Source organism: Sorex araneus, chromosome 3 (genome assembly GCF_027595985.1).
Source record: "Sorex araneus isolate mSorAra2 chromosome 3, mSorAra2.pri, whole genome shotgun sequence".
NCBI classification, from domain to species: domain Eukaryota; kingdom Metazoa; phylum Chordata; class Mammalia; order Eulipotyphla; family Soricidae; genus Sorex; species Sorex araneus.
The window spans coordinates 110,157,580-110,179,753 of record NC_073304.1 but is presented as its reverse complement, the minus strand read 5'-3'; the positions used below and the strand labels follow the sequence as shown (position 1 = coordinate 110,179,753).

At 49.4% G+C, this 22,174-nt stretch overlaps 1 protein-coding gene across 1 annotated transcript in view; it reads right to left on the bottom strand.

Moving 5' to 3' along the window:
- Window positions 1–761: 761 nt before the first annotated feature.
- The window catches only part of VOPP1 (VOPP1 WW domain binding protein), a 102,032-nt gene continuing 80,619 nt past the window's right edge, over window positions 762–22,174 (bottom strand). Inside the window, exons 3-5 of the mRNA XM_055130610.1 lie at window positions 21,978–22,055; window positions 16,619–16,755; window positions 762–2,915 (exon numbers count right to left, since the gene is read on the bottom strand). Of these exons, the coding sequence (XP_054986585.1) occupies window positions 2,725–2,915; window positions 16,619–16,755; window positions 21,978–22,055 (406 nt within the window). The 3' untranslated portion in view covers window positions 762–2,724. The remainder of the gene's footprint in view (window positions 2,916–16,618; window positions 16,756–21,977; window positions 22,056–22,174) is intronic.

The following is a 22,174-nucleotide window of genomic DNA, read 5'->3' as shown; positions in this document are numbered from 1 at the left end:
GACAGTCTAGGGCAGGGATCATTACATTTTCTTTTGGTCACATATAGTGGTGCTTTGTAGACGAGTACCTGGGGCTAAAACTGGGGCTCCTGCATGCAAAGTATATGTCCTCGCTCTGTGAGTTATCTCCCAGGCCCAGCTCTGGATTTTGCAGGGGAGGGGTAGAATTTGGTCTAGAGCTGATGGTGTCCACAGCTTACTCCAGGCTTTGTCATCACCCAAGCGTTGCTGCTGGCAGTTCTTGGGGAACCATATGTGGCGCCGAGGAACACACAGGGTTAGTATACACGGCAACTTCTCACCTCTGCACTGTCTCTCCAGCCTTTCAGAGCTGAGCTTTTAACGGCGCAATGGAAAACAAGGCGAGGTCCCAGGTTAACCAATATCAATACCAACTGGTAGATTATCTAACTCATGCTTCTGTCTTACCAATCACCTCATAAGTTCAAAACTTAAAACGAGGGGGCAGAGCACAGTAGACTAGGGCTCAATCCCTGGCACCCTCTAGGACCCACTGAGCTTTCTCAGGCGTGGTCCTCGAGCGCAGAACCTAGGTGTGTGCTGTGAGAACCGCCAGGTATGCCCCAAACCAACTCATCAACTCAACTTAAAATATGCTGGTGAACCAAAAGTACCTTCTATGTTGGATGGGATCTAATTTCTGGTTCCCTCCAGAGGGCTGTAGCACTCCTTAGCCCCTCCCCACCTGTTGTAGATCCTCCCTTTCTCCTCGTTCCCCACTCAGGAAAGCAAAGCACATGTCCAAATTAATTTTTATTTCGCATACATAGGAAACAGAACCCTATCAAAATAGAACAAAAGAGACAGGAATGAGCCAAGTGCCACCAAGGAAAAACATGCATGGACCCTCTCCAAGTTCATGCTTAAGCACCTGGACCTGCAGGAGCCAGATGGCGCCAGCCACAGCAGCGCAGAGGGCAGGAGACAGCTGGGGATGTGACCCAGTGGGATTTCCACACGCAGCAGGAGTGGACACTGCAGCGGGCTCTCACTGTGGTCCAAGGGGGAAGCCACACTCATCTTAGACAAAGGTGGGCATAGAAAACTGCTCAGCACTAACCTCGAAGCGTCCAGTCTGTTATGACCATTTTCTATCAAAAAAGATAAACAAAATTTGGGGTGGACAATTGGGTGCTCTTCGGTGGCACCTGGGTGGAGTCCAGGCCAGCTTGAGTGTGCTTTCAGACCAGAAAAGGAAAGGGTCAAGTTGAAGTTGAAAAGGCAAAACAAATGACCTAGAGGAGAGACTGTTTGGAGCCCTGTCATTGTCCCTGGTTGTAAACAGCAAATGTTGTGCTTTGTTACCTCGGGCGTGTGTGAGGACTTGGCCATGGGCAGTCCTCCTCAGGGGCCGGGATCCAGAAGTCGAGTGAGGGTGGTCCCAGGGCTGGCATCAGTGTCTGCGCTCTCAGGGGCATTTCCTGTGCCATAACCCGAAGTCTCCCAGATTATCTGTCCTCTAAGGAAGGTGCTGGAACTCCCCCCTGCTCCCCTAGAAGCTGTCTCAATAGAGCAGGGTGCCAGATGCACGATGGAGAGGGATGGAGACACCCAGCATCCACCTCAGTAAGACACTTATTGCTCAAGTTCAAGGAACTGCACTTCTTCAAGAGGTTCCAATTGGTTTGTTTAAACCTTAGCTCAATCCCCAACCCCAGGCCCCACCCCCCACCCTGTCCCACTACTACACACATATGGATCTATGTCACTCTCCCCTTCCTGTCTCAGGCAGGCTAACCACAATGTCAACACCACTAACTCTGCTCACTGTCCGGGCCCGGGACGGTGGTGGGGGGAAAAGTTTCGGACCCAAGCTTGCCGGGCCAGCCACAGCACTTGCTGACGTGGATCTCGGGGCTGTTTCAGTACCTTCTGAGAGACCTACCGCAGTCCTGGATTCATTTGCCTACTCTGTCCGTTTCCTCAGCATCTCACCAGGTGAGGTTAGAGCACGGGCCATGGCTGGCGTGGACATGGAGGCTGCTGTGTGACCTCCTGCCTTTGGGGTGTCCGCCAACACACCCCAGCCAGGGAGCTGCTGCAGGAAAGGCTGTGGGGAATCTGAGCGACTGAGCAGAGGCCCTTAGAGGACAGCGCTCCACACATACCACAAAGAGCAAATGTCTCTCCAGCAGGGCAGATTGAAGCTCACAAAATGCGAGGTCTCTGGGCGGGGCAGGAAGCCGTCTGAATTTAGGTGGTTTTCCTCCGGTTTTCAGGTGACTGCAGACATCCAGCCGGGCCCAATGCTGGATTCATGTTACTGCAGCTCTCCCAGCCTCCCTCATCTCTGGGAAGCCAGTGGAGATGAAAATGTGCTAAGAGGCTCGCCCCATGGGCTGATTCTAAGGGCTTCTAAGTGAGCAAGACAGAGAAGACCATAGGCCCCTTTGGTTCTGCTGCTGCTGGCACAGCCCACGAAGCCTCTTTCACCTCCCAGTCTCTCCTGAGGGTCTTGGTGCACTCTGGGGATTTGGGAGGATCCCCTCTGTCCCAGCAGAAACAGGCCACAGAGAGACAGAGAATGGATGTGGACGTTGGTCCTCCTGGGGCAACTCGGGGCCGTATTGGCTCTGGAGGCCCAAGAGTGTTTGCCTCTAGTGGCTCACAAGACAGTTCCTGGAAGCAGATGACAGAGAGGGGAGCGAGGGCGGAGCCTCTGCCTGTGTCCCTGCACTTTCCATCACTGGGCGGGCGGCGGCCCTACTTGGCCTTCACCACTTGCTCATAGGGGGGCGGCGGGGTGTTGCAGTAGGATGGGGGCGGTGGGTAGGTGGTGCTGCCCTGCGGGGAATGTGGCTGCACCTGGAAAGCCATGGCCATGGCGCTGCCTGCAGGAGTCAGCACTGGTCCTCCGGGGTCGGCGTAGTACGGGAGCCCCGGGGGCTGGACACCTGCAAGACAGAAGAGCAGAGGTGACGCAGTGACAGAGCCGAGTCCCAGGGAGAGCCCACACAGGGAGGACCACAGCCCGGGCACTGGGAGCACTGGCGGAGGAACAAGCTCCGCCATGGAGCAGCTGTGCCGGGTGCGGCGATGGAAGGTGATGACTAGGGTCAGACCCAGAAATGGCATGAGGGCTCAAAACCATTCAGCTGAGGTTTGAATGACTCAACTTATGGGCCCTGGGAGGCTGCAAAACCATAGCTGGAGAGGGCGGCCAGGAGCACCAGCTGGAGAGGTGACCAGGGAGAAGCTGGGCTTCCTGGGCCCCTGAGAGTGTCCCTCACTGGCCTCTGCATGGCACAGTGAGATGGATGGGGAGCTGGTCCAGCTCTGCCTCCAGGCTTGCCTGCTGGGGCGGGCTTTCTGTAGGGCGGAGATTACTTGTCACTCAGGAGAGAGCCTCTAAGCAAGCCTGGGAAGGTGCTGGGTGCTGATGGAGCCCCTGTCTATGCTGATGCTACTAGAGGAAGGTGTTCTCGGGTGGGCTGGAGGTTTGCACAGAGCAGGCTCGTTGCTCGGTTCCCAAATCTAGCACTAACTCAGTCTAATCTTTGGGTGTGTTTGTTATCTGGCCACACCAGGTAATACTCAAAGTATCAAAGTTTTGGTGATATTCAAAACTTCTTCCTGACTCTGTGCTTAGAGGTTACTCCTGGTGGTATTCAAAGGACCAAACCTGGGTCAGCCTTGCTGGTAAGGCAAGCATCTTACCTGCTGTACTATCTCGAACCCCCTAATTTTTTTCTGCCTTTTGGCTCACACCTAGCATTGCTCAGGGGTTACTCCTGGCTCTGCACTTAGAAATTATTCCTGATGGTGCATATAGGATGCCGGGGATTGAACCCAGGTTGGCCACATGCAAGGCAAACGTCCTACCTGCTGTGCTATTACTCTGGCTCCCCTAATTCATTTTTAATGGGTAGAATATATGAGATACAGTTTGGAGTCTAATATTTGGACCTTGTTCCTCTGATAATATTAATAGCATGATAAAATACCAAATGAAAAAAATCAAGGCAAGGGCCAGGATTATAGTGCAGTGGGTAGGGCATTTACCTAGCATGTGGCTGACCTGGGTTCAGTCCCTGGCATCCCAAAAGAAGCCCGAGCCCGCCAGGAGTGATCCCTGAGTGCTGAGCCAGGAGTAAGCCTGAGCACTGCTGGATGTGACCCCAAAACAAAACAAACAAGAATCAATGCACTCGGGAGCTTTAGGGAATTGCAGGGCTACCCTCCTTTTCGAGAGGACTTGGGACTCGGCCTCTACTAATGCAGGAGCTCCTTGGGGCACCCGAAAAGCTGCTGGGAGTCTGATGTGGTACTAGGACACATGGATTTTCCCCCTCAAATGGCTCACTGCAAAAGTCTCAACAAAGTCTGACTCGTGGATGTCTCCACCTGCAGCATGAAGGACCCCCACAAAGGACGAACTGTCTCAGCCTCCAGATGGCATGAATCAGCTCATGGTACCTGGAGATGTACTGAAGAACAGAAACAAAGCCAGACATGCATGCATCCCAGGGTCAACACAGACTGTCAACCTCAGTCACTGCCCTGCTACCCTGGTGACCTCACCACAACTACACACCTAGTCTACCGTACATCTCACCTGCTGCTAATAAATATTTCTGTACAGTTCATGACTGGCTGTGACTGTGAGTTTTTCAAAGGCAAAGATTAATTTGGGGGACACATCCAGGTGTGCTCTGGGACTAGTCTTGGTTCTACACTCAAGAATCACTCCTGGCAGGCAAATGAGGTGCTAGGGCTTGGACCCAGGTCAGCTTGTTGGGAGACAAGTGTCTTGCCCCCTGTAATATTCCTTTAGCTTCAAAGATTAATTTTTTAATTTCTGGAGCAATATTTTATACAAACACAGAGCCTTAAACAATTTTATATAAATAAGAAATTAAATATTAAAGAAGAGATCATGTTTTTTCTTGTTGTTTTATAAGTTCTTTATATATTTTGGATATTATCCCTTTGTTAGATGAGAGGTGGACAATTATTTTCTCCTTATCTGTCAACCCCATGCAAAAATGGGGAAGAAGGAAAACAAATTTCCTCAAGAAAGGCATAGAGATGGCCTTTTTCTTCATATTGTGAAGAAGTGCTTTACATCACTCATCAGGGAAACGCAAATCAAAACAAAAATAAAATATCATCTCATGCCGGTAAGACTGCCGTACATCACAAAGAACAAAAGAAACCAGTGACAGTGTGAATATGAGGTTGAAAGGCCCCTCATTCACTGCTGGTGGGATTGCTGACAGGAAGGAGAGAGGAAAAGAGCGAGCATGAGGAAGTCTCCAGTGATCTGGGGAGGTCTCCATGAAATGCTGGAGATACCCAACACTGAAGATCCTCTGGGGCTATTTAAGTCTGAATAACTGAAACAGCCAGGAGGCTGCTAAGTCCCAGTGTGCCCGGGAACCCGCCCTACCAGGGCAGAACCAGACAACTTGGGTCTATGTTCCCCTGGCTGCAATCTGTCTTTTTTGCCTTACTCAATAATTTGAGGACCAAATGCATATGTGATGGAGTCGGCTGCCTGCAAGCAAGCCTCTGCCCTCTCTATGATTTCTCTGGGTCCTGCAGTTAATGCTTCAAATGAATACTTTTCCTTGCTGTGATTCAACCAGGATTCCAGTCTGCAGAAGAAAGAAGAGGTCAAAAGAAAAAAGAAAAAAAAGTTTCTTTCCTTTACCTCTAAACTCCAGGGTTTCAAAATTTGAGCTATCAATGACTTTGTAATACACGGTGCTTTAACAAAATAAAATCTGGGAAAGAAGAAAAGAGTGAAGGGCTACTTGCCATCTCTCTCAGGGGATCTACCAAGAGAGCCCAGGGGCAGGAGGGTGGGGCAGAAGGAAATTCAACCAGCTCCTGGGGAAGCCTGACAGCTCAGGGGTCTCTGTAGAGGAGGTAAGAAAAACAGAGATGTGATGAAAAACACCCATGAAGCGTGCAGGGTGAGAAAACACGGAGGAAAATACCGAGGCTGGCAGAGAACTGCAGCAAAGGCAAACACAAAGTGGAAAAGGAAGCAGAACATCTAAAGTAGATGAAAAGAATCCAAAGGAAACTGGGAAGAAACAGAACAGGGAATTAGGAGCTGCACTCTGGGAGCCAAGGGGGAAGAGGCATGTTTTGTTCTTGTTTCATGAAAACAGAGGCACCCCAGGGTCTGACTGAGTGAAGAATCTGGGACCCTGCCAGTTTTCCTCAATGCAGCAGGGCAGGGCACAGTAATGCCAAGGGTTACCAGGAACGGGCTGGAGCAGAAGGAGTCAGGGGCTCTGCTACCGGAGCTATATTTCTGGCCCTGCGAAAGAAGAATTTTTAAGAATAAAGAAGTGATTGGTATACTGTCTGCACCACGAGGACAGACCCAGATAAGAAATTTAAATTTCTTTTCTGGTTTTTGTTTTTGGGCCATAACCAGTGATGCTCAGGGGTTACTCCTGGATCTGCACTCAGGAATTACTCCTGGTGCTGCACAGGGAGCATATGGGATGTCAGGGATCAAACCCGGGTCAGCTGCATGCAAGTTAAATGCCCTCTTCATTGTACTACCTCTGCCCTCCCCTGCTCCGGGCCAATTTTTGTTTGCTTTTGTTTCTCTCTCCAGTCTTGAACTCCAGATTTCCAAAGGACATGGAGATATAGAATTTCCTGTACCCTTGCTGAATAGTTTTACTACAGAGCCAAGGCAGTCTCTCTGTGCTGTGCACTGAACAGCTGCTCGGAGGAAGGCATGGAGGCAGGGTAAGGGGGTGGTGGTAGTTAAAGAGGACATGCAGAGATGTACTGGTTAGGTGAAGTGCCTGAGCACTTCGACCCAGACCCATGTCTGGGCCTTCCTATGGGAGTAGAGACTTGTAACAGGAAACAGAAGCTTAGTGAGGCCAAGGACTTTATAATCTGGTGCAGTATTTGAACTTACAACCAAGCAAAGGACCCAGGACACAGGAGGGCTCCTAGCACCTATCCAGGTGGGTGGAGAACTGGTCAGGAGGAGTCTACAGCCCTGTATTCCTCCTGCTGGGCCAACAGAACATTCTCAGTGGGTAGCTGCTGGGGGAAGTCCACTTGTGCTTGGTTACTTGGGTAACTATTCAAGAATAGTGCTCTGTTGATGAAATTATCTGGCGCCACCAGAGGTGGCTTATGGGCATGACTGCTGAGTTGCCAGAAATGGGGAGACGGGCAGAGAACCTGTTTCCTGTTCTGCTGAACCCAGAGTTTTCAGTCATAAAGTTCCACATACCTCGGTTTTCTAAGAAATTACTTGTGGGTGAGGCTCAGCCCAAGCATGTGGAGAGTGGCCGTGAGCATGAAGGTGGTATTTTGATGAGAGGGCTCTTGGGTGCTGATGAGTTGGGAGCATAGGATCGGAATCTGATGGAGAGGCATTAGTATGGAAATAAAACAGCACAGAACAGGCCAGCCTACAGGATGCCTGGTGCACACATGGCCCACCTGGGCACCATACACCGCACTGCGAATGGTTCTGAGCTCTGCCAGGAGCAATCCTGGCACGATGGGTATGACCCCACACAAACAAACAAGAACAGACAGAAAACAGATCAGTTATAAACTTGTGGAGAACATGAACTGTTAGGTGAAAAAAACTTGTCACCCATGGGACAGAACATGCTGGATACTGGTATCTGAGGCAAAAGGTGAGCAGGAAGCAGGGGCACTGTCGGTGATAAGCAGCTAACGGCTCTGGCTAGGCAGAAGCAGGGACAGCGGCTCACACAGACAATATGCACAGCCTGGACATTCCCAGATATCTACTGATGATTAAGAGCAGAGCCCGGGAGCAGACACTGACCAGGCTGGCCATGTTGTCCATGAAACAGGGAGGAAGCTGGACTCAGTGCTGACCTTGGAGGGGAGACATCATGTTTAAGGAACTGGAACGAGGAAGACTTCATCACAGGTGTGCAAGTCATGGGGAGAAGTACAGGAAGGAGCAGGTCCATGACCACAGGACTGATAGAGATCATTTAAAAATGTGCCCATCCACACATGACTCTAGGAACTAAACATCTCAAATACTGAAAATTCAATTCTGCAATCAAGCATGGCGGCGGGGTGGGGAGAGGTGTACTGTGGTCAGTAGGTGTTGTTTCTGAACCACACCTAAGTGGACTAATGGGAATTATCACCAGCAAGAAAATTGGATGGAAACAGGTAAAACAAAGCCCAACAGAACTAAGGCTGATCAGGAAGACCCTGAGCGAAAAATGTGTTCAGGAGAACAAGAATGATGTTAAGTGGGATATCTAAGTCTACAGCAAGTACCGAAGAATTGCTTATCACTCACTTCGATGGTCAACTGAACTTTTATTAGCAATTAGTGTTCCTTTATGTCTCATACATTTTTTTATTGTCTCATAAACTTAAACAAATCAAGTCAAGTTTTATTTCACTTTGCCTTTTTGGATATACATTGCTTGGATAATTTGCTTTTGATTATTTGCTTTTCCCGTCTTTTTGTTTCCAAGCTGTTAAGTTTTTTAGAGGCAGCAGGTAGTTGGGTCATGTGTTTATATCCATTTTCTATCTTTTGAGTGAAGGGCTCAATTCATTTATATTGAAAGTAATTACTGATAAGAAAGGACTTAAGACCAGAATGCTAGTACAGTGGGTAGGGCACTCACTTTGTACATTGTAGGATAACGTTGATTTGCCCTTCCTCTCTGGCCGCTGGGAGCTTGTGTTTGTTGATTGGCCTCCAACTTGTCAATTACCTTTGTCTCCTGATCAGACTCTGACTTGTAAATATTGTATTTCTCTTCTCCTTAATGTCCTTTGCATGGTTGGTTATTTCAGAGCAATTGCGTTTTGTATGGATACAGGAAGACAGTTAAAAAGACAAGCCTGTGGCTTGGGAGTTGATTGATTCCAGATAATATTACCTCCTGGTCATCTGCCCTCTGGACTTAAGCCTCAGTTGCCCTTACTTCCTAGATCCCCAAAAGCAGGGTCCCGACAAGGGACTGGATGGACCCACGGCAAGAGGTGAGCTAGCTATCCTGGCATTGAAATGGGCCTGGCCAAAGTGCCATAATGTTTAACTATAAGTTAAGAGTATGGTCATGGACAAATTCTGTCATAATCCAAATTTGGACCCTGCTGGGGTTAAGAATGACTGATCCAGCCTGAGCAATGTAGTCTAAGTCTGTATTGAGATGTCCCCAGGAGAGCCACCCTACAAGCCTCAAAGTGTCTATTACCATGTCCAGTAAATATTAGGAAGGAGAATTAAAGACGTTAATAAAGTTGCAGTTCTAAGGAGAGGAGAAACGCACCTTAAGGGCTGTTTTGCCCTCGTGGACTGCAGGTGGTCAGGAAGACTGGGAAAACATGCTGTTTGTGCTTCCCGTGGAGAGGCTGGTTGGGAAGGTGTGGAGGGAGAAGAAAGAGCACAGTTGCAAGGAGACGAGAGAGACATAAAGAGAGACAGAAGAAGAGGGAGTAGATTGAGTGAGACAGTTTGAGGAAGACTGAGGAAGAGAGAGGCAGGGATGGAGAGAAGAGACACAGAGTTAGGGGAGAAGGTTGTGAGTTAGATAGAAGGCTGAGAGGAGAAAGTAAGAGGGGCTGGGGAGATTGGAGAGGAGTCACGGAGAGCGATGTAGAGCGAGTCAGAGACAGGATTGGAGAGAGCTGGGAGGGATGAGAGACTGAATAAACGGCAACTAATCAGCAACCAGTTTGGCCCTCGTTCTTCCTTCATCCATCCAAGGCAACAGCCGTCCCGGGTGGAGAAGCGGCTCAAGAGCACCCACTGCAGGTGGCAAGAAAGAGCTACCTGGAGAGCCCATGAACACCCTTTAACGTGTAATCCCAAGTGAAGGAGTTCACACAGCTGCGCGGGAGGGTTTTCACAGTACATGACCGACCCAGGTTTGATCTTTGGTGCCACATTTAGTCCTTTGAGTCTGCCAGGAGTGAACCCTGGGTGTAGAGCCATGCATGAGTAAGATCTGTGCACATCAGATTAAAAAAATTTTTTAAAAATTTTAAAAAAGGACTTCTGTTTTTGTGCTTTTTTGTCCCTCATTTTCTTGAAATAGTTCAATTTGTATAATGAATTAGTTATTTCCTTTTGTGTATATTCCACAGTAATTTTCTTTTCTGGTATCACTGGGATTGCATTCGATATCCTAATGTTAGAACACTGTATTTGTATACCAGCTTATTTTTATAATATATATAAAACTTGATTCCTTTACAGTTATGTTCCCCCCTTTTGGATTGCTGTATCTGTGTTCAATAAACATAAATCATCATTTTTGTGTTTCTTTATAAATTATGACAACTTTCAAAAAATAGGCTTGGGGGCTAGTGATATTAAGAGCTGGGTGGATAGGGTGCTGTCTTGCCTTGGGCACAGCTGACCTGGAATCCTTAAACACTTCCAGGAGTCATCCCTGAGCAACCCCTAATAGGTGTGGCACAATAACAAAAAATTTTAATTTTCTAATACATTGTAGATATTCATGCATCATTGAAATAAACTGTTATTTTTCAAGTTTCAAAGACACTGGGCTGAGAGAGCTCAGTAGGCCGGAGCACACCAGAGAGGCCCAGGCTCAGGGCCAACCTGGCACCACACCATCCCCTGAGAAGTGAGCACTGCTGGGAGCAACCTCTGAGCACAGAGCTGAGAGTGGCTCCCTACACTGCAGGGTGCAGTCTCCAAAATAAAAAATAAGAGTTCAAGGCACTACATGAATGTATAGCTATTCTGGAAATTAATTTTCTTAAAATTTTTCTTGAGTCTTTAAACTCTTGCTTAGAAGAGTTTTGGTCCATTGTAAACCTCAATGTTCTGATGCATACTTCCCATCTTATCAAGATTTTCCATCTCATGAATACTTTTATTGTGTGAATTTGAACCACAGTGGGACCTGCAGTTTTAATTTGTAATTTTTCCTTTTCCAGCTAATTAGATTTATCAGAAGTAAGGCCTGTGATGCCATTTCTATTTGTTTCTTTTTATCAAGCATAAACCTCCAGGTTTGCAAATCTTCTTTTTCTGTTTTGTGTAATTCATTTAAACTGTCTGCTGGTTCCTGCTTCCTGTGAATTAATCTTTTAGTTTTTTATTTTGGATGGAGTTCAGGAGGTGGGGGGTTTGTAGGGGGTGGTCCTCAAAGGGATTCTAGACCAACTGGACCAGAGGCTGAGTGTGGGGGCTGAGAGGAGACGCAGCTTGTGCAAGCAGTGCTGGGAGTGACTTGGATAGTGCTTGAAGCCTCTGGGGTCACACATGTGATGTTCAGGGGACCCTGGTGGTGCAGGAGGTCTCGCCAGTGTCAGTAGCATGCAAAGCAAGTGCCCTGACCCCTGTGCTGTCACTCCGGCCTTTTGGGGGTTGACTTTTATTAACTGAGGGACTTCTTTTTGGGAGAGGCCAGTTTGTGAGTTTGTGTGCTTTCATTTTAACTCCCCCTCTAAGATTTTCCAGTGTGGCAATGAGCTGCGGTTGCACACTTGATTCTGCTGCTTGCACTCTTGGTTGTGGCCCTCAGCTACTTTGGTCATGGTGCTCATGGGCAGTTGCTCACACACGCTCTCACAGACCTCCCCGCAGCACAGGCTGCACACTTCATCCTGTGCTGGGACCAAATGTCAGCCACTGGGACTTGCTCAGCACACATGGACCAGAGCAGGCGCTGAGCAACTCACACCTCCCAGGAGGAACTTTATCACTTATAACTGGGTAAGTGTTAAGACAAAAATGAAGGTGGGGAAACAGCGCAAAGGGCTGGGACACGTGTTTTGAAGGTTTAATCCCTGGCAACACATAGTCCACATTTGAAGGAAGCCCTGAGCATTGCTAGGTATGGCTCCAGAACACACAAAATAAAATAAAATAAAAACAACAGAGCAGAAGGATGAAAAAAGAGAAACCAGAGGAAGAAAGGAAGCACATATTTATATGTGTACACGGTCTCAGAAGAAGTTCAAAACAAATCAACACCCATGGGAGAGACAGTGATAGAGGAGCACACCTGTGTGCAGGGGGAGGGAGGGGCACACATGTGTGCAGGGGGAGGGGGGCACACATGTGTGCAGGGAGAGCAGATGGAGGAGGCCCTGTGTGGGAGGCGATGGAGGAGGTCCTGTGTGGGGAGGCGATGGAGGAGGCCCTGTGTGGGGAGGTGATGGAGGAGGCCCTGTGTGGGGAGGTGATGGAGGAGGCCCTGTGTGGGGAGGTGATGGAGGAGGCCCTGTGTGGGGAGATGATGGAGGAGGCCCCGTGTGGGGAAGTGATGGAGGAGGCCCTGTGTGGGGGAAGTGATGGAGGAAGCCCTGTGTGGGGGAGGTGATGGAGGAAGCCCTGTGTGGGGGAGGTGATGGAGGAGGCCCTGTGTGGGGGAGGTGATGGAGGAGGCCCTGTGTGGGGAGGTGATGGAGGAGGCCCTGTGTGGGGAGATGATGGAGGAGGCCCTGTGTGGGGAGATGATGGAGGAGGCCCCGTGTGGGGAGTTGATGGAGGAGGCCCTGTGTGGGGAGGCGATGGAGGAGGCCCTGTGTGGGGGAAGTGATAGAGGAAGCCCTGTGTGGGGGAGGTGATGGAGGAGGCCCTGTGTGGGGGAAGTGATGGAGGAAGCCCTGTGTGGGGGAGGTAATGGAGGAGGCCCCGTGTGAGGGAGGTGATGGAGGAGGCCCTGTGTGGGGAGGTGGTGGAGGAGGCCCTGTGGGGGGGAAGTGATGGAGGAGGCCCTGTGTGGGGGAAGTGATGGAGGAGGCCCTGTGTGGGGGAAGTGATGGAGGAAGCCCTGTGTGGGGGAGGTGATGGAGGAGGCCCTGTGTGGGGGAGGTGATGGAGGAGGCCCTGTGTGGGGAGGTGATGGAGGAGGCCCTGTGTGGGGAGATAATGGAGGAGGCCCTGTGTGGGGAGATGATGGAGGAGGCCCCGTGTGGGGAGTTGATGGAGGAGGCCCTGTGTGGGGAGGCGATGGAGGAGGCCCTGTGTGGGGGAAGTGATAGAGGAAGCCCTGTGTGGGGGAGGTGATGGAGGAGGCCCTGTGTGGGGGAAGTGATGGAGGAAGCCCTGTGTGGGGGAGGTAATGGAGGAGGCCCCGTGTGAGGGAGGTGATGGAGGAGGCCCTGTGTGGGGAGGTGGTGGAGGAGGCCCTGTGGGGGGGAAGTGATGGAGGAAGCCCTGTGTGTGGGAGGTAATGGAGGAGGCCCTGTGGGGGGGAGGTGACGGAGGAGGCCCTGTGTGGGGAGGTGATGGAAGAGGCTGTGTGGGGAGATGGAGGAGGCTGTGTGGGGAGGTGTGGGAAGAGCAGCCTTAGTCAGCGTCAGTCGCTGGTGCAGGGCCCTCAGACTCAGAGTCTTGAAGGAGCCACAGATACAGGCCTGGTGCTGGGAAAGAACTTGACCTCTCCTCTCTCCTTAACTCCTGCCTTCAATTTTATATTTACATCAATTAGTAAAAGTGTACTGGTATTCGTAAAGTTTCCATCATTCCTTTAAGTTTTGCTTTATATATTTTAAAATCATTCAATAACACTTCTCTTCATTATATAAAATTATTTGATTGAACATTCAAAAATCTTAAAGTGCATCTTTCTTTTTGTTACTGTCTCCCCCACCCCCGCCCCTTCCCCTGGGCTCAATGTGAGCACAGTCAATGTGAGTGCATCCAAGGAAAGGGAGAGGGTGAGGAACCCTGGGATCTAAAGCTTCCATGCTTTTCTGACTATTTGACTCTGGGCTAGTTGGAGCCCAGAGGCAGGGATGCCCCTCCCCTGCCCGACCAGGTCAGATGCACGTAGGGACAGAAATCCACAGTGAAAGGTTTGGGAGGCAGCTGTCAGGGGTTCCATTCCTCCATCCCTCTCGGAGAGCCTGGCAAACTACAGAGAGTATCCTGCCCACACAGCCGAGCCTGGCCAGCTCCCTGTGGCGTATTCAATATGCCAAAAACAGTAACAAGTCTCACAATGGAGACGTTACTGGTGCCCACTTGAGCAAATCGATGAACAACAGGATGACAGTGCTACAGTGCAGTGCAGAGATTATGAAGTTATTCATGATTGGGTTTCAGGCACACAGCATTCCAACATCAATCCCTTCCCAGTGTCCACTTCCCTCCACCAATGCCCGTCCCCTTTACCTTTCCCATGTCTGTTTCCACCAGAGGCGCTTCTTTTAAGTATGGTTTTGCACGTATCAATGACACGGCACTGCTGCTGGACCACCTCGCAGCACCCACTCTTCCTCCTCCCGGGTGAACAAGGCCCTCCCCGAGCCCCGCCCCGAGAGTGCTGCTTCCTGCTGAAGACCAGTTCGCAGGCGCGGCATCTCGGCTGGCTGTGGGCACACATCACTCCAGCATTCCGCGTCTTTCTACCCAGCCTAGGAGAGTCACTGCACTGCAGCCCCCCCATGCAGCTGCTCACCTCACCTCCCGGTTGGAGCGCAGGCCCGGAGCTCCGCCTGCAGCTTCAGCCCTTCAGGCCTGGGGCAGGTGCGGGCCCTCACTCCAAGCCACAGCCCCACCTGGATCCGACTCCAGCACTACTACAGCTAGCTGCCAGCCCCAAGAACCTTCAGGGCCACAGGCTCCGCTGTGCTGGCCTCGCCAGCTGGGCTGAGACGAAGCTGCCACGCACAGGGAACGCTGCTGCCTCCGCCAGTGCATGACTGTGCTTTGCTTTGCTCTTTGCAAAAACAGAACTTTTGCTGGCAACATGGTGAAAGGCAGGAAGTGATCAGTGAGTGAGAATTCCACTCAGGCAGGGAGCACTCCGGTGTGGGGAGCAGAGAAGATGAGCGCACAGAGAGGACGGTGGGGGGACAGGAGTGTCAGGGACTATGTAGCAGGGCCCACAAACATTACCTAGAAGGAGCAGCATGCAGGGCCTCAGCTGCACAGGGACAGAGGACACGAGGCCTCCTGCCTCTGGGACTCGGGGACAAAGGCTTCTGCTCTTGCCTGAAAACCACCCTCAGAGAGACGGAGACCAGGAGAGAGATGAGTCTGATCTACTGCCTCGTTGGGAACAAGATATCAAGGAGCTAAACTAGGGCTAATCTAGGCAAACCGTACCGAGCTCTGGTCTCCAATCCCCTCCCCACCTCTTCACTTCCCTTTTCTTTTCTGTGGCATCAGGGCTTAAGTCCGACACCTCACATATAAGAGACACAACCTCTACTATTGAACTAGTCTCCCGAGTTACCTATAAGTGGAAAACATGCACTTCACACTACACATCTGAAATTACTATTCAAATATTTCCAAATTTTCAAAGCCACTTACACATGAAACAATGTTACTAGCCCTGAGTGGAAGTTAAACTGCAGAAACCTCCAGACTATTGTCCAAAGGCTCTGAGCTACACCCACCCGTGCAGCCTTCACCCCCCTCACAGGAGCAGCTCTGACAGCAGGACTCAGCGCCTGGCTCCCGTCCTTCCTCAAGGCAGGACAAAGACCTCACAGGGAATGTTAAAATTAGGGAACTCACCTGTGTCCTGAGAAAGAATTAAATTCACACATCATATTCTGTTAGAATTTTAAATAATTCTATTTTAACTAATTCTTAATGAAACACAGCTTTGACTTAGAAACTACTAATTCTTTTGACCCAGAAACATCACCCTGGGTAATGGTCCCCAAATAAGTCAAACGTATAAAAATTTCTATAGCAGCAATATGTATAAGTCCTCAGAATACTAATGGTTCGTTTTATTAATACATTTGCTAATGCACAATAAATATCTGTTGAAAGAATGAAAAAATTAAAAAATGATCTGCAATGAAAGTATATCTAAGTAATTTGCCACTTGGTAACATAATTCTTAGTTCAAAGCATAAAAAATATCAGGGACATTCTTCAGAACAAAATGTATATGAGATCATTTTAAGAAATAAATGGAAATAATATGCATACACAAGTTTCATAAATGCATACAAGATAGACCGATAACTAGGTAAGAACATGAGTCAAGAGGCAGTCAGGGGGCTGGAGCAATAGCACAGCGGGTAGGGCATTTGCCTTTCATGTGGCCAACCCGGGCTCGATTCCCAGCATCCCATATGGTCCCCCGAGCACCGCCAGGAGTAATTCCTGCGTGCAGAGCCAGGAGTAACCTCTGTGCATTGCCGGGTGTGACCCAAAAAGCAAAAAAATAAAATAAAAAACAAGAGGCAGTCAGCCCAATAGTCATTGTACTTTTTGATTTTTTGGGGGGGCTACTCTTGGTGGTGCTCAGGGCTTATTCCTGGCTTTGTGCTCAGGGATCACTGCTGGTGGTGCTTAGGGGACCAGGTGGAATGCCAGAGACTGAATCCGGGTCCAATCTGTGCACAAGGCAAGCGCCTTACCTGGTATGCTATTGGGCCCCATAGTCGTACGTTTTATCATGACAAAGGCAGAATAAAATGTATCATCAGCCCGGGGGTCAGGGATGTGACTCAGTGCATGTGTCATATGCATGAAGCCTGGGCTCGTTCCCAGCAACCCGCATCAAAAACGAAGCTAGTCACCACAATGTAAAGGACGAAATGTAGCCTGAATACTTCTTCCAGGCCTAGTCTGCGACAGCACCCCTGCGCATGCGCACAGAAGCAGCATCGACTCTAATGCCCCACACGTCGGGAAGTGGCTTACCTGGAGCGGAGCTCTGTGGCTGCCTGGTATAGGACACATTAAACGCAGGCTCCTCGGTCAGCGGTGGGGGGTACATGCGCCTCCGGATGAAGAAGCCCGCTCCGCAGCAGAAGAGCACGCCCATCATCAGGAGGAACCTAGGCCAGAGCACTGCATGAGGAGGCAGCCGGGGCCCTGGGGCTTCCCGGTTTCAGAGAAACTACAGAAACAGAGAAATCCTCCTGAGAATAATATCTATACATGCGTGGAGGGGATGGAGAAAGAGCACAGAGGTTAAGGCGCATGCCTGAGAGTGGTCAGTCCTGGTTCACTCCCTAGCGTCACCTGGGCCCCTGAACATCTCTGGATGCAGCCCTGGAAGACCCTGAGCACCATCAGGGAGCCTCGGTCGCCCCTGGGGATGCAGTCCCGAGCAGCACTGCCCTGGGCATACACACTCACACACACACACACGCACACTCACACTCATACACTCACACACACTCACACTCATATACTCTCACACACACTCTCACATACACTCACTCACATACACTCATACACACACTCACACATACACATTCTCACACACACTCACAAACATACATTCTCACACACTCACACTCACACACTCATTCACTCACACATACACTCACAGACACACACTCACACACACACACTCATCTCTCTCTCTCTCTCTCTCACACACACACACACACACACACACACACACACACACACACACACACACACACCAGCCCAGCTGGCTGAGGACTGCCATGACTGATCCACTGGCCAACTTGGGAGCCCACCTGGCAAAGTGTAAATGTAAAGTCTGCAAGTTCAAAATATAACTGAATATCCTCCGACTGTGACACTACAAAGAGCACGGCCAGCAAATTCTCAGAGACTGGCAAACTCTTGCCCATCTCCGACCTGAAAATTTAAGGGACTCCTGGACAAGGAGAAAAGGAGGACAGGAGACAGGTCGGAGAGAAAGGCAGGAGCACTGCGAGGGGGAGAGGCTGAGGGGAACAGCCGCATGAGGGTGGGGATGTCCTCACTGGCAGGGCACATGCTTTTCATGTTGGAGACCCTGAGCTCATCCCTGACACCACATGGCCCCCGGGTGTGGCTACAACATCCCCCCCTGCAAAAGGAAGGAAACCCCAGCTGAGCAGAGGCCTGGGGAAGGGAAGGCCTGCAGCGAGCTTGGCCGCTGAGTCACCCTGAGGCCTGTTTTCACCATTTTTTCAGTATACAATTTAGTACAATGTGTACTACTATTCTTTATGTGCAGTGTAGTACAACCTAAGACACAGAATCAGTGAAGGAAAATCTACGAACCTCCCCAACATGGGCTCCTGCTAATTCACATCCCACCCTAACTCTCACAACCAACATCTGAGCAGGCGCGGAGGCACATGGCCCTGCTCAAGCCAAGTGTGCCCTTTCCCCCGCCCCCCAGTCAGCTCCTTTATGGTGAACACACAGCCCAGCACCCGCAGAGCTCTCCGGGAGGTGCTTCCAACAGGGCAACACAGACACTCCTGCATCTCTCAGAGACCAGAGGTGCCTCACACCCAGGGCCCAGGCACAGCACTGCTAAGCTCAGCTCAGGCTGACTGCTGCACGCTGAGGACCTGCCACTGCCAGGTCTACTTTCTTCTCTCCTTTTAAATTGAATTGCTGTGAATTATGAAGTCACAAAAATATTTATGATTTCAGGCATATATTGTTCCAATACCAATCCCTTCATCAGTGCCCCCAGTCTCCCTCCTGGCCCAGCCTTCCTCTGTGGCAGGCACTTCCCTCCTTCATCCCAGTGTCCTTGCCCTAGTTTATCCCTCACCCTTTCCCAGAGACAAGCTTCCTCCCGAGGACCAGTCTTCCTGCTTTTTATTTCTATCGCCTTTGGGCATCTGATATTCCCCAGTGCAGTTTCTTTATATGCCACATACGTGAGAGATCATTCTGAGTCTGTTCCTCTCCCTCTCAACATACTACTGAGTATATTCCACTCAACATACTACTCTCAGATCCATCCAAGTTGCAGCTAATTACATGAATTTATCTTATCTTTTCTTGTTTTTTTTTTAATCTTTATTTTATCTTTATCTTTTCTGATGGCTGAGTAGCATTCCATTGTGTATATGTACCATAGTTTCTTTACCCAGTCATCTGTTTGTGGGCATCTGTGTTGCTTCCATATTTTGGTTATTGGATAGGGTGCTGCAATGAGCAGGAGTGCAGATGTCTTTTCTGCACTGTGCTTTGAGGCCCTTGAGCCCCAATTCCAGGAGTGAAATTGCTGAGTCATGTGGAAGTTCAGTCCTGCTTTTTTGAGTAATGTCCCTGTTGTCTTCCCAACAGGCTGGGTCAATTGGCATTCCCACTAGTAGTGAATGAGGGCCCTCTTTCCCCACACCCTCAACAACACTGGTGGTGGTGGTTCTTTCTGATGAATGCCAGTCCTTGTGGTGGGAGGTGATACCTCTCTGAAGGGCCTGGCCCAACAGCTCAGCAATACCTGACTGCCAGCTGAGGAAAACCCAGTGGCCTGGCAGTACCTTTGATACCACATATACCCAAACTTTGCCCAGTTTTCATTGCTAAGAGCAGTCCAACATCCTCTTCTTCACCTACTGATGGCTCAGACCAGCCTGAATCCTCCTCAGCTCTTTACGTACTCATGTCCCAGATAGTACTGCTTACTCCCTACAAGACCAGGGAGGAAAATTTTGGATGAAAACATGCAAGCAGTTAGACACAGATCTGAAAGGTCAGCTATAGCCCCTCCCTCAGCTTCTGGTACTAATTCTCTAAGCCTGAAATGCAAAGATTTTAGCCACAACAAACAAACAAAAAAAAACCCAAATACTTTAAGAAAAAAGAGTTTTAGGTATCAGCAACTAATGTGGTAAGATAAGCAGGCACAAACATGTTCCAAGTAGTGACACTGAACCAGGGGATGCCTCAAACAGCCAGAAGGACAGGCCAGGATTGCCTGAGGCAGGGGAGCTCAGCCACGCACATGCCAAGTGACCACCAGGGCATGGGGGATGGGAACGATGACAAGAACCCCCAGAGCTGGAGGCTCTGGCCTGCAGAATCCCCATGGAGAGTTCCCCGCATCAAACACTGTGAGAGTTATCAGGAGGGAAAAACACAGGTGGTGCTGGAACATGCTCGCAAAGGTCTTACAGTCCTCAGAAGTCAGGAATGTCAGAACCTTAAAGCTGCACGGCAGCTGAAGGAGTGAAGTTAAAGAAGCGGTAACTCTGTGGAGTCGGCCTTGAGGTCACGTGCCCTGAGCAGAGCAGCAGAAGTGCTGGATGGTGCCAGAAACACTCGTTTCCAGCAAATCCCCACACCAGCTCCACTTTCCCTGATGCAGAAAGCAGCATGTTTTGTTCCTGGAGTCAAATGAGAACACACATCCCAGATGGTGATCCACAGAGGGTCCCCCCACTCACCGGAACCTCTGTATCCAAAAATTCCCTGAAAGTACAATTTTAGACTTCCTGGCTCTACCAGCTCCTTCCGTGGAGCCGTTTATGGGCAACGACACAGGCGGTGTGTCAGGATTCAATCGACAGAGTCTGAATGAGAAGAAACTGGACCTCAAGATTTGCTAATCTCTGGTTTTCAAAAGTTCCGTGACCTGAGAACTGGGATGCAGAGCTGAGCTTACCAGGGATGGGGGTTGAGGGGATGGTGGCTACGGAGTGGACAGGAGGGACCCTGAGACAATGGTGGAGGAAGGTGGACACCGTGGTGGAGCATGCAGTGTGGACTACTGGATGCATGAAGCTTTGTCATTAATGGTATCATAAATTGGGGTGTTTCAAATCAATAAAAACAAGAATTTTTTTTAAATGGGGGATGGGGAAGCTCCATTTCAGAAACAATAGATCAGCTACTTCAGGATGAACCCACCTTCCAAAAGATGAGCTGTTCTTTAGAGATCAACCACCAAAAACTCAAATCCCACCTGAAATTGGGAGAAGAATTGAATGGACAATTCTCTGAAGATAGGAAGATGGTCAATAGACACATGAAAAGGTGTTCACCATCACTCATTTGCAGGGAAATCCAAACCAAGATGACAATATCATGCCACAGCAGTGGGAATGACACGTATCAAAGAAGACTGGAAGCAATACCTGTGTTAGTAAGGATGTGGGAGAAGGGAACTCTCATTCACTGATGGTGGTTCAACCAGTATGGAAAACAGTATGGAGATTTCTCATAAAGTAAGAACGGAGCTGGCAAATGACCCAGCAATCCGTTTTCTAGGTATCTCTACCCAGGACACAAAAACATTCATTCAAAAGGGCATCATTACTTATCACAGTATGTAGCACAATAGCTCGGCTATGTATTCAACTTAGGTCTAGCAACAAGCAAGCAGATAATGAAGCTATGGTATATAAACAAAATGCAATACATTACTGCTGCAAGGAATGATAAAACCATGCAATTAATTCATTGCAACTTAGATGGAACTGGAGGGTCTCATGTTAAGTCTAATCAGTAGAAGACAGACAAACACCAGATTATCTCCCTTATCTGTAGAATACAGAATAACAGGATGAGTGAATATAAGGTATCAAAGAGTGAGGGTAGTAAATCTAGATCACTCCTCACTCTATATCATAGAAATGAGAAGGACAGAGAAGGAAAGAAACTGAGGGAGAGAAAGAAGAGGTACATGGAGGAGTGTCGGGGCAGAGATCTCTTCAATGGCACAGAGGTGTGCATGTGTATATATCTAAACAACTGAGACAACAAAATTGAAAGCAGGAGATCCAAACTATAACACCCAAACTTAAAAAAGTGCCTGTAAAAGAGGCAGACTGAGGGGTGTGGGAGGGAACCTGGGGACACTGGTGGAAGGTAGTTGACACTAGTGATAGAACTAAAGCTGGCGTATGTATGCCTGAAACTCTATTATGAAGAACTTTATAAATCATGGTGCCTTAATAAAGAATTAATTAAAAAAAAAACAGAGAAGAACTGTTCTGGGGCTGCAGAGATAGGACATCACACCTGGGTTTGAGCCCCAGCACCTCCTGAGATCCCTGGACACCATGTAAAGTGATCCCTGAGTGCAGAGCCAGGAGCAATGCAGGGTATGACCCCTGATACCCTCAAACCAGTAAAACATACAAAAGAATTCTTCTTCCAGCTGCAATTCCTGGGCATGGGAAGACCTTCCTCTAAATCATGAGCAATACCGGCTTCTCACAAGTCAACCTGCATGTACCTGTTTTCTTGACCAAGGTCACCCCCGAGTGATTCAAGTGATGAAGCAACTGCAGCTGTGACAATATTGACTAAGGGTGGAACAAGGTATCCAGACCCAAGTGTGACCTACCAAAAATACCACAGCCTCTGTATGGAGAGGGCCCGCACGCAGCACCTGGAGCCACAGCAGTCCTCGTAGGGGCGGCATCTGTAGAGAGAACAGTGAAGGCTGGTCAGTGACAAGGTCCAAGGAAGGCCACCCCACTCCTGGGGATAGGTAGATTTCCATGCGCAAGATGCACAGAGTAGACTATTGTTGGTCTGTGG